Source organism: Rhamphochromis sp. 'chilingali', assembly GCF_963969265.1.
Source record: "Rhamphochromis sp. 'chilingali' genome assembly, chromosome: 4".
NCBI lineage: Eukaryota > Metazoa > Chordata > Actinopteri > Cichliformes > Cichlidae > Rhamphochromis > Rhamphochromis sp. 'chilingali'.
In genome coordinates, this window is record NC_137948.1 from 806,764 (window position 1) to 822,500 (window position 15,737).

The window sequence follows — 15,737 nt, forward strand, 5'->3', positions numbered from 1 at the left end:
TAAATTGTTATTGATCCTTTACCCCGAGTCCTAAAGTGTAGATTTATTTTCTTACTCTTCTTATACATACTGTTTGTTTACTTGCACTGCTGTAACTGCAGCCTCGTCGTCTCGTCTCTCTATATGCTGGACTGTCTGTAGCGGAGATGACAATAAAGTTTACTTTGACTTCAGCAGCGCGCAGGCGCACCGAGGGCTCTGTATCATGATGTCTGGTGTTTTCGTGTTTGTTGGTTTGTTTTTATGTTGTTTTATTTTGTGAGTTGGTTATTAGACGCTGCTCCAGCCGGTGTTGTGCCAAAAAGTGATTGTCTGCCAAAAACTGATTTCCGGTATTTGCCAAAAAGCGATTGCTCATATTTAAAGTGCTATAAGTAACTTGTTGGGCTATAATATGTTAAACATATGTCAAATGCATCCCTTATGGATGACATAAAGTCATCTTGAGCCACAAACAACATTCGTGTAGCAAGATACAAGCCGCAATCAGTTTTTGGCAGCGACTTTTATATAACCTTTATTTATGCAGTAAAAAAAATCTCATTAACATTAAAAATGTATTTTGTAAGAGTAAGTTGCCCAACAGGACAGCAGAAATGGCAGCAAATATTACAATAGTTCTGTAAAAATATTTTAAGTGGGGATAAAGGACCGGATTGCTTATAATGTAAGTACAAGTTGTAAAGACACTTAAAAAAACAGATAATTTTTTAATTCTTTATGTAACCCCTTTGTATCCCCTGTTCACCGAAGTCTATTTACGAACATACGTAAAGATATTACACATAAAAAATACACAGAAACACTGGAAATCAGTTTTTGGCAGACAATCACTTTTTGGCACAACACCGGTCAGAGACTCCCCCGCCGCCCCGCCCTCTCCTCCCTGTGCCGCCAGCAGCAGGCGCAGCTCGCAAACGGAGGGCGCCCTTACTCCCAGCAAAGGGGCGACAGAAAACCGATCGGTGCCTGTGACATCCCCAAAATGCGCTGGCTGATGTCGGGGCAGCATGAGTACGAGCATTTATTTATTTTTTGGCGAGGCCCGTGATGCCGCCCCCCGACACGATGCCGCACCGGGCAACCGCCCGTGTCGCCCGTATCTAAAACCTCTACTGGCTCTGGGTCTAAACAGAGCGCGTTGTGTGTGACGTCTTCTTTTGCGCATGCGGCCGCTTTGAGCGTTCACACTAGAGCGCGTTTGCTGTCGCATTTTATTTGTAGTGTTAACGAGCAGACAAAAAAAATCGGATTTGATCAAAAAATCGGAATTGAGCATCAAGACCTGCAGAGTGAACGTAGCCGCAGTTTGCTGAGTTTGCTGTGTTTGGATATTTTATGGGAAAATATTCTTGACATGATGAAAATAATATTCGTTACAGCAGAAGCGGTGTCTGCTTTACAAATTACTTCAGATGATTAAATTAACCTTGTTTTATTTTGTCTGTGCTCTCTTTTTATGACAACCGTTCTTCCTGAGTTACTTCTATGCTCTTTGTATATACGAAATTATATAAATGATACAGAAAACCAACAGTATAATTTATTGTGTCAAATTATGAATAAATAAAGGGTATTTTATTTTGAAGTGCCGCTGAGGAGACCGGAAGCATTGGTACGCCGGATCCACAACAAACATGGCGGACGGTAGGTTGATTGTTAGCCATTGATGGCGTTTTTCGTTGTAATTCGGGTTCTTTGCTCCGTGATTCCGGTTGATTTCGTTGTTTAATGGTCGCTTTGAATCTCAGCAGGTCGGTTTCCGCTTCAGGAGAAGTTAATTTGGCAGAAAAGAAGCGTTAATGCGGGGCTAAGCTAGCCCGCCTGCAGCGCGGCGCAGGCTCGGTGCCGATAACGGAGACAGCCCGGGAGAAACGAGCTGAGCCGCTCTTTGCTCCACTGGCTTCCTCCTGGAAACAAAGACGTTCAGAGATTTTCCTTCGACGGCGTTAATTCCGCAAACAGACTTGAAGATGTTCCGTTTAAAGTTCATCTACGCCAAACTCCATTCAGAAAATGTCCATTTCTGCGACTCTTCACTTCTCTGTATTTAAACGGGTGTATTTTTGCACCTGTTTGTTATTCCTGAGCTTTTTTATCAATCCGCCGGGGTCAGCATCGATACAGTTATAGATGTGAGTTAGTTTGTGCCAAACTTAATGGAAAAATCAGCCACTTTAGGCTCGTCTATCTGGCAGCACAGAGGGGAAACCATTTGTGTGGAGCTGAAATGGTTAAACCAGTCACGTGTTAATTGAATTTGACCACCTATGAATCAAATACAAGCAGGACTGATAAATGAATCGTTGGGGTGCTCATGGTGTCTCTGTGCAGCAGCTGCACGCACAGTTTTCAGCAGCTCTTCTTTGTGTTTCAGATCACACAGAGGTGGAGCAGTCCATGGAGGGACACACACCTGTGAGTAACACACACACACAAACACACACGTGTGACCTGTTTCTCTGATCAAAGTGTTTAAAATCCTCCTACAGGTTTCTGAAAACCCACACGCAGAGTATGGCCTGACAGACAACATCCAGGTAAAACACACACAGACACACACAGCCCTGTGCTTGATGTGAAGCCTGCCGCAAACTCCCAGCATGCTTTTCTGCTGCTCCTCAGAGGACGGTGGAGAACGAGAAGGCGAGCGCAGAGAAGATGTCGAAGCAGAAAGTGGACCTGCAGGCGCTGCCGACCCGGGCGTACCTGGACCAGACGGTGGTCCCGATCCTGCTGCAGGGGCTGTCGGTGCTCGCCAAGGACAGGTACACACACACACAAACAGAGTTGGCAGCTTGCGACCAATCAGAAACATGGACATGTCTACCTGCAGCAGAACCGGAGTGAGCTGCTGTGTTAATAACATTTATTCATACAGACTGACGTACTATTAGCCTGCTGCACGAGTACAGATGGGCGGGGCTATAAGTGTTTCAAGAGCTCAGGAAGTGCGGAGCAAAGTTTGGAGTTGCTTCCTGGATCAGCGCTCCGGTGTAGAAGAAACAAACGCCTCGCTGGATTCTGAAATTTCAAACCATGTCCTCCCAAACAAGAGCAGGAGAGGTCTATTAACACATTGTGAGTGAAGAAGAAACACCCAGTGCATCATGGGAATCCCCAGCAGCCTACACCTATTGCAGCATCACTACGGAAGCAGATCCTCAGCAGTAGGGATAGTTTGTAATTCCGTGCTGGGCGACAGCTTCGGTGCTTCTTGTTTAATGGCGCTCTGATCGGCGGCGGCAGCGTGGTCGACGTGTTTGCCGTGTTGAACCTCGTCCATGTGTTTTCCACTCAGACTCCCAGAAGTGCTTCCGTGCGCCGCTGTGACCTGCAGTCTGCGCGAGCTCGTCCTGTCGTCTCATTCAGGAAATATTTACTCGTTAAAATTCATGTGTTGAACTTTCTGGTCTCACTCTGCCTAAAATGCCTCCGCTGAAGGTTTGTTTCCTCTTTCAGACCGCCGAACCCCATCGAGTACCTGGCTGCGTTCCTGCTGAAGAACAAATCCCAGTTTGAGGAGAGAAATTGAAGAGCCTCATTGGTCGAAGCCCGTTTCTGTTTGTTTTCTTTTTTTAATTAAAAATAAAGGATGTGAAAAACATACTGTCCTCTGGGCTTTTATTCTGAAAGGCTGATTTTGCTCTGTGCTACTAGTGAAAAGTTCTTTCAAACTTAAAGAGAAAAATTTGTTAAATGGGGTAAAAAAGATGAATAAAAACCTCATGAAGAGCGAGGAGGGGACGTAAGATCACAGCAGTTTGAGGAAAATGCTTTCAAGAATTTGTAACTTTAATTTGTACGTTTAAAAACAGAATTATTTTCAAATATGAGATTTAACTGTTCTGAGATTTAAATATGAATGTTCTGGATGTTTGAGGGGGAAATGGGTGCGAACATTTGTTTAATGCAGTTTCCAGACAAATAATCTGGAACTAAATGGAAGCTTTAAAAGACGAAATCAGTTTGACAAGAAAAATAATTTTTATTGTAAGAATGATAACACTGAATACACGACAGGAAACCAAAATCAGTTGCCAAACAAGGCTAACAAACCAGATTATAATAAACTTTATTGCACAAAAACAAAGAACTGGAACATTTAAGACCCGCCCAGGTAGTGTTGAAGCTACAGCAGATTATTAAACATGGAATCATCCAGAAAGCACCTGCTCTGTCTCTGTACGGCATCCCGCCAGGCCCAAAATTCAGTGTTTCTGTTTGCGTTCAGAAAACACATTAAAAAGAAAACGGCTAAAATAAATATATTAAAGTTATAATTAGTCAGTTAAAAAAGAGAAAATTTTGTTTTCAGTTTGAAAATCTGAGCAGTGCTGCCACAAACGCACAATCATCCAGCTGTATGCTTCCTGTCTGCACAGCAAGTGGGAAACTGTGAGAACACTTTGTGCACGCCATCGGCTCCTAACAAGACGTTCACAGTAACCATGAGCTTGTTCAGCTCAGGCTGCTCTGAACACCCAGTGTCTCTGTTTTTTTACACTCTGGATCTGGATGATGTCACTGAGAGGGGAGAAACCCAACGCACTTGTTTACGAGAGCAGCCAATCAGAAAAGAGCCAGCGTAAACACCTGAAACGGCTCGTTTCAGACAGGCTGGCTGCACTGAGGTGCGGTGTCAGGTAAAGAAGGATGATTACGAACTGGGAATCATGCAAAGCTGCTGTGGGAGAATCAAAACACGGAGCTAGAAACGAGCAGAAGAGTTCCAGCTTCATTAACAGCAGCCTAATTATGTCAGCGTTACTGTTTCCAGCTGTGCTCACGGCTCTTCACTCGATTGTCCAATGAAAAGTAAAGTAAAGTAAAGTGTGTGTGTTAGTCCCCATAGGGAAATAGTTCCTCTGCATTTAACCCATTCACCCAGTGAAGCAGTGGGCAGCCGCCAGTGCAGCGCCCGTGGAGCAGCGTGTAGGGACGGTACCTTGCTCAGGGGTACCTCAGGGTAGCCGTTCAGTGGAGTCGAACCCCCGACCTTCCGATCATGGGGCCACCACTCTACCTACTGAGCTATCCCTGCCTGTATGAAAGGTCAGAATAGACCCACGTGTGACCTCTGACACTGAAGCTGCAGGCATCTGTGACGCTGCGAGCGCGGCTGCAGCTGTTAATGATGAATTCGTTCTATGTTCAGGTTTATAATGTTTATAAATGTTTCAGTGAGGCAGCATCGCTGACGTACGCAGCCCCAACGACTCAAATACAAAGACAGGAAACCCAGTTTGCACTTTTATTTTTTAACCTTTTTTCCCTTCTCGATCAAAATTTAAATCCCGTCTTTTGTTTCATTCCCAGTTTTGTCGCTCTTGAAAACGAGACCTCGTGTCTCCTTTAGGTTTACCTGCTTAATTAAAGATGAAATAACAAAATAATAAGAATAACAAACATCCTTCTGGATAAAAGCGTGTCAGCAGGAAATACCCAATCACAGCGCTCAGCAGCTGCTTCAGACTCCTCCCACTTCACTTTTTAGATTCGGCCTCTCAGGGTTTCAGGTCATGGCCCTGAAGCGCTTCACTCAAAGTGAGCTCGTCCCTCAGGTAAGTTTCATTAGGTCACATGAACCAATCAGACATCCCACCTGTTTCCTGAAGTTAGAGCGATGAGCTTAAATTAAGTGAAGAATGACGGGAACGTCAGCCAATCACAGAAAGTGGTGGTGACATCACCATCACGGCTTCAGCAACACGACAGAGACTACAGACAGGGTTTAAATATCAGTCAGCAGGTGACGTAGAAACAACCTGAGCAGAAACAACCAGGTAACAGCCACGCCCACCTTCCACACACTCTTACATCAGTTCCTGTGGTCTGAGGACGAGCGCAGGAAACAATCTTTGTGCGTTGCATCAACAAAAGGCAGCAGTCCAGCGAGATAACGAAGAGGGGGGTGAGGTGGGCGGAGCTTTGTCTCAGATGTAAAACTGGTGAGCGGCCAGGTTGTCCATGAAGGGCTGAACCAGGAAGTCCGTGGAGAAGTAGAAGATGAGGCCGAAGGTGATGGAGATGGGCAGCGCCGGCAGAGCCTTCTTAAAGATGGCCAGCAGCAGCAGAGTGAGGCACAGACCCTGAGACACAGGTGAGACAGAGGCACAGGTGAGACAGAGACACAGGTGAGACAGAGGCACAGGTGAGACAGAGGCACAGGTGAGACAGAGGCACAGGTAAGACAGAGACACAGGTGAGACAGAGGCACAGGTGAGACAGAGACACAGGTGAGACAGAGGCACAGGTGAGACAGAGGCACAGGTGAGACAGAGGCACAGGTGAGCACAGGTGCAGGTTTAAGTGAGGGAGTCCTGCGTGCCTGACGAGGGCCTGCGCAGCTCATACGATTAGTTTTACATGTTTGACGTCGGCTCCTGTTGATCTCAGGTGGAAACGTTTTACTTTTCATGTTTCATTAAACTCACCTAAGTGTGATCGAGGATGGTGTGATGACAGAGGGCAGACAGGCTGTAACTCAGAGCTGTGAGGCGGGGCCGGGACACGCCGCCGTGGTGGATGAGCGCCGTTGTGTCAGCGCGGGATTGATCTTTTTTAGAGACATCGAGATCCTTCAATGCTGTGATCTCGAAGGATCAGTCTCGACTGATTGAACTGGTTGTAAGTGAGAACCAGTGCATTCAGGTCCTGGGTTGTGTGCGCCCCTCGCCCGCCCATCGCCCTGGTTACCTGTTTTCTGTCCTGTCTGCGGCTGTGGTCGGCGTGGTTTCATCTAAAAAACTGTCTCAGTAAATATGGTTACGGTCGGTGTGTGCTGTTACTCTGACCCAGCTCAGGTGTATCCTGTCACCTGACCCTCCTCACAGCCCCGCCTCCCCCGACCTCGGCTTCCTACTGTAAATGCGTTTAAATGCAAGTCTGTCCAAAACACAGAACATGCCAAAGTTTTGTTGCGTCACTTGTGACGTTTCTCTTACTAAATCAAAGTTAAGACTCTGAAGTTGAATCTAACGTCTGCGCACAAAGGATATTTTAACGTGTCCTCTTTGTGGCCACGAAGCTGTAATTCCTGCGCCAGCCCGAGCCCACGCCTGGCATCGTGGACGGGCGACGTCAGATTCTTGGTACACCTGATCCGGGTTGGTGTGACTGTAGACGCTGAGTTTGTTGTGGCGTAGATATCAGGGAGTCAAACGTAAAACTTACGATAAGAATGGCAACGAAGCAGGCGAGCGTCGTGTTCCAGTCGCCCCCGGTCGCCGCGGCTTTTCCAACCAGAACGCTGTAGAAGATGAAATCGCCGAGGCCTAGCTTCACGCCTCCTGCACACACAACAGAGACGCGTCAGAGAATTGCAGACGCCATTAACCTCGGACACCTGAGCGACGGCGGACTCACTGTCCTCCTCCATCTCGTCCTCTGGAAGCAACCTGGAGTGTCTGCTGGGAGGCTCCGCCCTTCCGTCGCTTTGCTCCACCTCCTCATCTGAAAAACAAAATGGCGTCCGAGCAGCAGTATTAGCTTTGTGGACGAACACACAAATGTGGAGATGTTATGGGCGCGATACCTGACCTGGTTCAGAGCGCTGAGTCTCATTGGGGCTCGCCATCCCCACCGTCCACACCATGGCGGCTGAACACAGAACAAAATGAAAGGTGATGTCATCGGGCTGCGGTTTTAGATTCGACCCGAGGATCGTGATCGCCTCAGGACGTAAGAGCGCTGCAGCGGCTCAACGTCAGAGTCTGAATCTGGTTTCATTATAGCGGAAGTTATCGTGTGACGGCAGCGTCACGGCCAGGAAGCCCTCATGAACTTGCGCTTCACGACGGGAACGTCTAAACAGCTGATTTACGAGTTTCTTATTAGCAAAGATCGAAAGGTTCCAGGAAGTGCTTCCCAAAAACCAACTTTCTGTTTCTGAGTTTCCCTTCGAGCTCGTCTCTGAGGCGCTTCCTCTGGGCGCTCCGAGACCTCAGAGCTGCAGACGGGAGGTCAGCAGAAGAAGACCTCGAAAGTTTGACCTTTAGTCGCATGTTCCTGAAACCTTCAGATTCCTCTTATAACGATCGGAGGAGGAAACAATCACAAACATTAGATAAACTGCAGAGCTGTTATTGATCGAGAACAGCTGCTGGAAGCACTCACAGGAGTAGATGAGGGCGGGGAAGATGGGCTCGTTACGCTCCTGAGCCGTTTCCACCAACATCCTGAGAGGACCTTTAGGACTGAGGACGGCCACCAGGTCTGCAACAGCACAAACAACCTGAGCAAAGCATGATGGGAAAACAGAGCAGCACCGCCGCTTGGAGCCGCCAGGGAGCTCTCCACGACCCCCGCCCCCAGGTCTGAAGCCTCCACTCACCGTAGACGGAGATGGCACCCAGGATGACCCAGGCCGACCACTCGGGCAGGTATTTGATGAAGACGAGGGCCATGAGGGCGCTGATGAGGATCAGGTAGGCCTGCTGCAGCTGGAGCGGGCCCTTCCAGTGGATGCAGATCATCCCCACCGCCCCGAAGTTCCAGATGATCACGCCCACCGTCGGGTAGTCCATCGCCAGGTTGTACGTCCTAAACACCTCCCTGGAAATCGGAAAAAGCAACACGAGCGTTGAGACGCTCCGTGACAAACGTTCTGCATCACGCTGTGGCGGCAGTATCCAATCACAGGACTCACCCCAGGTACATGAAGCTGAACCAGAAGAGCAGCATGAGGGAGGACAGGATGAGCCAGCCGTGGATGAACTGAACAAACACATCAAAGTGTCACTTCCTGTACTCGAATGCAACGCTAGTCTAGCATGCAGACGGAGTAAGCGATGGTGGGTCAATCAGTAACACGACAAGCAGCAACGCTCGGCGAGCTCACTACATCATCAAGTGTTTTACGGCGCGCATCATTTCCTGATATGGACGTCAGCGGGATGAACGTTCTTTCAAAGTGCGTTACAAACGTTTCACCAGCAGTGGGGGGAGGAGGAGTTTTCTGGGGGGGGTCGGCTTTCCGTTCCCACTAAAAACAGGCTGCATGACATCACATGTGACATCACAGCACGTCTGCACTCAGCAGAAACCTCGGACGTCTCCTTCATCTACGTGAGCAACAGGAGAGGCGGGTGAATATGAGGAGGAGGAGGAGGAGGAGCTCACCTTGTAGCAGCGATACTTGTACAGGACGACCAGGAAGATGGTCATGACCACGATGACGCTGATCATGATGATGGTGTTCAGGACGGAGTTGAGGAGGCGGCGGCCAACGGAGGAGGTGTTCTCCGTGAACGGCGTGTAGATCCTGCGGAGAAAAACATCACAGTTAGCTGACAGGGGAGGAGGTGGCGGTGTGTGGCGGCAGGAGCGAGGACCTACAGCTGCTGGTCCGTCTTCTCCATGTAGAAGCTCACAGACTTGATGGTGGCAACCACGACGACCATGCATAGGGTGACGGGGATGAAGAGCATGATGACGTGCTTGGCGCCATACTTAAGCGGCTCTTCTTCCTCAGCTTCCACCTCCGGATCTGACCCGCCGCCGTCTGCAGCGGCCGCCCCCGGCCTCCTGCTTATCCCCGCCTGCACCAACAGAGGGCAACACATGGCGTCAGCGCAGCGGGACACGTGGGAATGAAACACTGGAGAGACTCAGTGAACGGAAACTGACCTTTAACCTTTTGGTTGGAGTGCCATTGGGGGGCGTGAGGTCTGAGTCCGGTATGTAGGAGGGGAGCGCGGGAGACTCGGACCGGACCAAGGCCGACCTTTCGTTGTAGATGTCTTCATCGCTGTCGGAGGCGTTCATGGCGTTCTGACTCTGCAACAACAGGAAACAGCACAAATCATCTGACAGGGCGAAAAACCGACGCAGGAACGCGATGACGGTCCACGATGACGGTCCACGATGACGGTCCACGCCTGCATCTGGTCCCTTTCTGACAAACCCGCCTACGCTTTTTAAAAAAACTTTTATAACCAGCAGCTGAGACCTGCAGTTCCGCTGGCGTCCAGCAGGGGCAGCACTGTCATCCCCACAGACTTTGGTCTCTGTAGGTGATTTCCTGTGCGGCACCTGCACCTGACGAAGCTGTTTAAATCGCAAGCTTAAAGTTTGCATTACTGGGGGCGTGGCCTGTTTGATGACAGGTGGCTGTAGCCGTCTGTCCCTCTATGGACTCGTGTCCATCGGAGCGTCCTCAGCTCGACTACACCGTCTCCAACCTTCTTCAAACCTTCGGTACCGCTCGTCTCCACCCGTGGATGGTGGAGCCCGGGATTCTAACCACCACCTGTCTCTGTCCTCGCACATGTCCACCCCACCTGTCACCTGTACTTCCGAGAGCCCCTCACATTAAACGTGAGTTCGTTTTTTCTCCTCCGCTGATGAATTCACGGCATTACCGGATCTGTCCGCTTCAAACCAGACCGGCTTCGGTGCGACTGACTGCGGCACAAAGTGCGCCTTTTCCGCTGTGACTGCGCTTTAACGGGCGGCTCTGTCCGCACACGGAAGCCATCGGAGCGATCGGTGATCGATAACAGCCAGAAAAAGCGAGTTTACCTGGATCACAGCGGAGACACCACAGCAAACACCGATCAGAAGACCCGGAAGAAGGCAGTCAGCTGACCCGCACAGCACGTGACCTGCCGCTACGTCACAGTATAGTTTATTGGCGGTTGTCAAAGAGCAAAGTGGTGCGTTACCGGAGTGTGTCAACAACAAAATCAAATAAATTCAAACCAAACAAACGCGTCTGTGTTAAAAACATGCTCTGATCACTTGCTCCAGTTCACTTTCATATCTGACCAGCTTCCAGCATCAGATTTCTGGTCGTTTCTTTTCTCTGTTGCAGTCACGCTTTCCTGTTCGGTGTTTTCCGATATAACGGTCTGCTCTCTGCTCTTCCTGTGCTTCTCATTTCTCCTCCTTTCCTCTGGATGTTGTAAAACCACGGCGCACTGCCTTTGCCGCCTTTCTTTCACTTTGTGCCGTCTTCTACTCTCCGTCCTGCTAACACTGACAATCCACTGAAAGTCTCTTTTTGCTTCCTTTGCTCCCCTATCTGCTGCTTCGTTTCCCTTAACTCCAGGATGTGTTGTTCAAGTTACTTGAAAAAAGTAATCAGTAACTAATTACTGATTACTTCTTTTCAAAAGTAATTAATTACTTAGTTACTTTTTAAAAACACGATTTACAACCTGAAGAGGTGATAAAGCGATAGATTTTTCAGCCCAATTCTACTTTTTCTACATAATCCATCATACAAAATGTAATCAAATGGAAAAGTCTCTTTTTAAAACTTGTTTTATTAGTTTTAATCTTTTAACTTTATGCATCAAGCAAAAATTTAATTATATGCAACATTCTCTGACTGGAAGAAATTAGTTTAACATTTAAACCTATTTTCTGCACATTCCAGCACATAAAAATAAAATATTTTGTGTGTTTACACTCAGTCTTTCAAATAGATGCAAGTAAAACACAGCAGAAAATAAATAAAGTCAAAGACTCAGCGGTCCTGTTGCTCTATTTTCACCTGTAAAGCAGGAGTGAGGTAGGCGGAGGGTTACCCTGGTGCAGGTGTGCCGCAGCAGTCAGTGGAAGAATCCGCGAGTTTCTCTGTGAATGTCACATTACGTAGCGACTCGGTGCTTGTTTAGGGTTTTTTCGCTGTAAAAAGAAGTTTTCTTCCCACGCACAACGAACACTAATGTTTTTGTCACTTTTTATGGAATCAAACTCAAAGACATTAAAATATCACAAATATTCATGTTTTCAAAGCTTTCTTGTTGAGACAGGAACAAACTTTCTGTTTCTGTCCTGAGAGTGGACAGCTTACATTTACAGATGTGGAGTTTGATCGATGAGGGAAAAGCACGAGAGTCTTTCTCACTAAAGTCAGTAAAACCAAATAACACGTTTTGGTACAAAAGTACAGATTCTGATCAGATGCTGTCAGAGATGAAACTAACGATATGTTTCCATAAAACCCGAGTAAAGGCAAATGTTTCTGTATCGCTCTTCTGTTTTTGAAGGAAGCTTTAAGGAGACTCTGTCAGGACAGGGCGGGGCATGGACAGGTGTGGGGATACTGGGATGTTACACCTGTAAGGAACGCTGAGTAATTATACAATGAGCCTGTGTTATTGAATAGTTGACTTACAAGAAGAATACCATCATTAAACCAGTTTTCATAAAAGAGCGATTTGATTTGTAAAGAATGTTACAAGATGTTCCAAATGTAACATATTTGTGAGCAAATGTTGAGCTTTGTTATAGGTGTGTGGTGCAGAGAGGAAGGACTGGCAAATTAACAAAATCCAAGAAACTCCAAATGAAGCCAAAAAAGACACAAAGCGTTTCAAGCAGGATAAAAAAGCTAAAGAGAAAATGGTAAATGGCCTGCATTTGTATAGCGCTTTACATATCCAGTCATCCACCCATTCACACACACATTCACACACTGGTGATGGCAGCTACATTGTAGCCACAGCCACCCTGGGGCGCACTGACAGAGGCGAGGCTGCCGGACACTGGCGCCACCGGGCCCTCTGACCACCACCAGTAGGCAACGGGTGAAGTGTCTTGCCCAAGGACACAACAGCCGAGACTGTCCAAGCCAGGGCTCAAACCGGCAACCTTCCGATTACAAGGCGAACTCCCAACTCTTGATCCACGATCACTATGGGCTATCCTACACCAGTATGGAGTCCCTCAGCAGTTTGTAGATGCCTTTCATTGTCTTTACTCCAACTCCCGTTGGTGCATCCGGATTTTAAACTATCATTCATACGCATTCATACTCCGATAGATGCATCTGAGAGCAAGTTGGGGTTAGCATCTTGCCCAAGGATACTTGGCATACAAACTAGGGGAGCCAGGGATCAAACCACCAACCTTCCAATGAGCAGCTGACCTGCTCTACCTCCTGAGCTACACCCACCCCCTGTCTTGTGTGCTCTTGTGTGCAGCAACATCTGCTTTCTGTGCGAGATGGTCATCACAATGGAGGGGGGCGGGAATGTTTGAATTTGGTACCTCCTTTTCCAACTGTCCACAATCACTCGCTGCCACGGGCAGACTGAGAGCCGCTGCCTGGGCTACGCCAGACAGCAATAGAAGCAGCCTCAGCGCTGATCTCTCCATCCAAACAATGCAGAGAGTCAACTGCTTTTATCATACATTCGGTATATAATAGTTTGGACAGAAATCGTGATGTGAAGAAACAGTCTTTGCCGAAACAAAATTAAACTTCGACAGACGTTAAAACTTTACCTGAGAATTTTCAGTGCACAGCGTGGACTTTCCAATCCAGACGATAGCAGCATCACTCCTAAATCCTTCAGGTCATTGTTACTCAGGTCCAGCTCTGTCAGACTGGAGACCTGTGAGCTTAGTACCGAAGACAGAGCTTCACAGGTTCTTTCTGACAAATTGCAGCTGCTCAGCCTTGAAATGAGTTAACAAAACATTTGTAACATTTTGGGGTATAAAAAAAGACCTCCAAAGAGGTTTTACTTTTTCAGATACAAGAATGGTTGATTGCAGGATCAAACAGTTTAATAACACCACTTTAAATTTCCATAGGAATTTTAGATTCCATTATCTAAAGTTAATAATCTGACCAAAATATTTAAAACTGTCTATAAACAAAGTTGCAAACCAGTAGTTAATTTTGCTGGTGGTTTAATGTGTTGATTTGTTTTCACAATTATCAAATCACTGGTTTTGTTTAGTTTAGTGTTTAGTGAACAATCATGGTGTTTTAAGACATTTTCTAATTCTTGTTATCTATGTACTTACAGAGCTGTTTTTGAGGCTTTGACCACTAGGCTCGACAGTGCAGCCTAGGCGGAGTAGTCGAACGCAGATCCACTGAGCGCTCAACACAGACAGCATCGTCAGAAGGAAGAGCGCAGGGCAAGCTAGCAGACAGAAGTTAAGCTCTCCTTGCAACATGGACCTCCCCCACCCTCATTCAGATCTGGCGTTTGGAATTATTTTGGTTTTCATGTGACGTATGACCCTGAAGGTAAGCGAGTCATGGACTAAAGTAAAACAGTATGTTTGCCATGCAATGCTCAATTACATGGGTGGGAACTAGTGTGTTAGCGCAGTTAGCTCGTTAACGTGTTGGCCGTCTAGCCCCATGCACGGAGCGATCGGCGGTAGCTCGTTAATGGAGATTTGCCGTGTTGTGGCGTTAAGGTCATTTCAACGAGATTAACCTGAAAGCACTAGTGGGAACACAACGAATATGACTGCACATTTACACCGACATCATCCTAGTGCAAAGACCAAAACAACAAGCATGCTACTAACTTTAGCCGAGTCATTTAGACAGCTGTTAGCACATGATTCTCCTTATGCTGCTGAGAATATAGCCCAGAAGAAGCGGATAGTATAGCTTTTATTTTGGAAAGAGCCATTTCTCTGTAATAAACTCTCTTTTCCAAAGATGAGTGATTCCTCAATCAGATACAGGGCTCGCAAAATCGCTAGCCCGACGTCCCGGAGCTAGCGATTTTTTTCAGTCGGGCTACCAAAATCTATCTCTTCCCTGCCCGTCGGGCTATTGTAGGAAAAATATATGTCAATGCTTTTGCATTCTTTCAGAAATGTAGCTGGGTAATTATGTCATTGGCATCGGTGAGCCACTGTCAATATGTGACATATTGAGGTCGCGTTTGAATTTTGTTTTTTTGCTTTCACTTTGCAATCGCGCGAACTGTGTATAGAGAGCGACAGCACTGATCTGTGAGTGATGATAATTTGTGCACCAATTCCTCTGACATCGTCTTATTAATCGTTAGCTTACTATGCAAACATGACAAGTGAAATCTCCCGCAGCTTAAACATGTGAGAGGTTGATCGCGCAGAGAATCGCTGAGCTTATGTGAGTGCGTGTGTAAAAGCAGCAGGAGAAGTTATGACAAATCAGACTATAAGGCAAAAAGAAAGTGCAGCTTTATGGTTTCATGGACAAAAGAATTTCTGTGGCTGCAATATGACGAGCTAAATAACCAGGGCTGCACATAAGTGGTCCGCAGGTGCGCATTCGCTGTCAAAATAAAAAACACGCACAAGGGTTAGGGTTAAATTTAAAAACTGTACTTTTGAGTTAAAATATATATTTATAATTTTAATAAATGACAAATTAAAAATGCATGAACATTTTTTTGTATCGAAAAAATATCGAACCGTGACACCAAAGTATCGAACCGAACCGTGAATTTTGTGTATCGTTGCACCCCTAATACATATGTATACATATGTATACAGGATCATTGGAGGCCCTCTCCCACCCATGTCCCAACTCTACCACAAACACATCATCCGACATGCGAACAGCATAGTGAAGGACACTTTCCACCCCTCACATGCACTGTTCTCCCTCCTTCTATCTGGCCGACGATTTCACAGCATCAAAACCGAGACAAAAAGACACTGCAAGAGCTTCTTCCTACAAGCAGTCAGAGCCCTAAACTCACTACCACCAAACACAAACACTTTTACAAACACCTTGCAATACTCATCAGAAGACTCAAAAACAACACAAACTTCCACAAATCCACTACAAACTGGACCTGGGAACAATACGCTTACTGCACACTCAGTCACATAGTTACTGAACACACATCTAAATTATACTATATTTGCACATTTTGCATCTTGCACATGTCTTCGTCCTGTCTCGTCTACAATATCCTGACTCATAACTTGAACCTGATATTTAATACCACTGCACAACATCTCACTTTACTTTAATGGCA

General features: G+C 46.8%; 2 protein-coding genes and 1 long non-coding RNA gene across 3 annotated transcripts in view; 2 read left to right on the forward strand and 1 right to left on the reverse strand.

Annotated features, from left to right (window-relative positions):
- Nucleotides 1-1,589: 1,589 nt before the first annotated feature.
- dpy30 (dpy-30 histone methyltransferase complex regulatory subunit) lies at nucleotides 1,590-3,607 on the forward strand. Its single transcript, XM_080881108.1, has 5 exons — nucleotides 1,590-1,647; nucleotides 2,378-2,418; nucleotides 2,493-2,540; nucleotides 2,626-2,768; nucleotides 3,463-3,607. The coding sequence occupies exons 1-5, from the start codon at nucleotides 1,638-1,640 to the stop codon at nucleotides 3,533-3,535; spliced, it is 315 nt and encodes a 104-aa protein (XP_080737234.1). The 5' UTR covers nucleotides 1,590-1,637; the 3' UTR covers nucleotides 3,536-3,607.
- A 361-nt stretch (nucleotides 3,608-3,968) lies between these two features.
- On the reverse strand, nucleotides 3,969-10,980 carry psen2 (presenilin 2). The gene is made up of 11 exons (XM_080879183.1): nucleotides 10,525-10,980; nucleotides 9,631-9,780; nucleotides 9,340-9,542; nucleotides 9,124-9,265; nucleotides 8,651-8,718; nucleotides 8,336-8,556; nucleotides 8,119-8,217; nucleotides 7,543-7,602; nucleotides 7,369-7,455; nucleotides 7,177-7,292; nucleotides 3,969-6,092 (listed from the first exon to the last, which is right to left on the reverse strand). Exons 2-11 carry the CDS (start codon nucleotides 9,766-9,768, stop codon nucleotides 5,937-5,939), a joined length of 1,290 nt encoding a protein of 429 aa, XP_080735309.1. The 5' UTR covers nucleotides 9,769-9,780; nucleotides 10,525-10,980; the 3' UTR covers nucleotides 3,969-5,936.
- LOC308394729 overlaps nucleotides 9,789-15,737 on the forward strand; it is a 14,810-nt gene continuing 8,861 nt past the window's right edge. Inside the window, exons 1-2 of the long non-coding RNA XR_013971281.1 lie at nucleotides 9,789-10,320; nucleotides 13,770-13,996. This is a non-coding gene — a long non-coding RNA (uncharacterized lncRNA). The remainder of the gene's footprint in view (nucleotides 10,321-13,769; nucleotides 13,997-15,737) is intronic.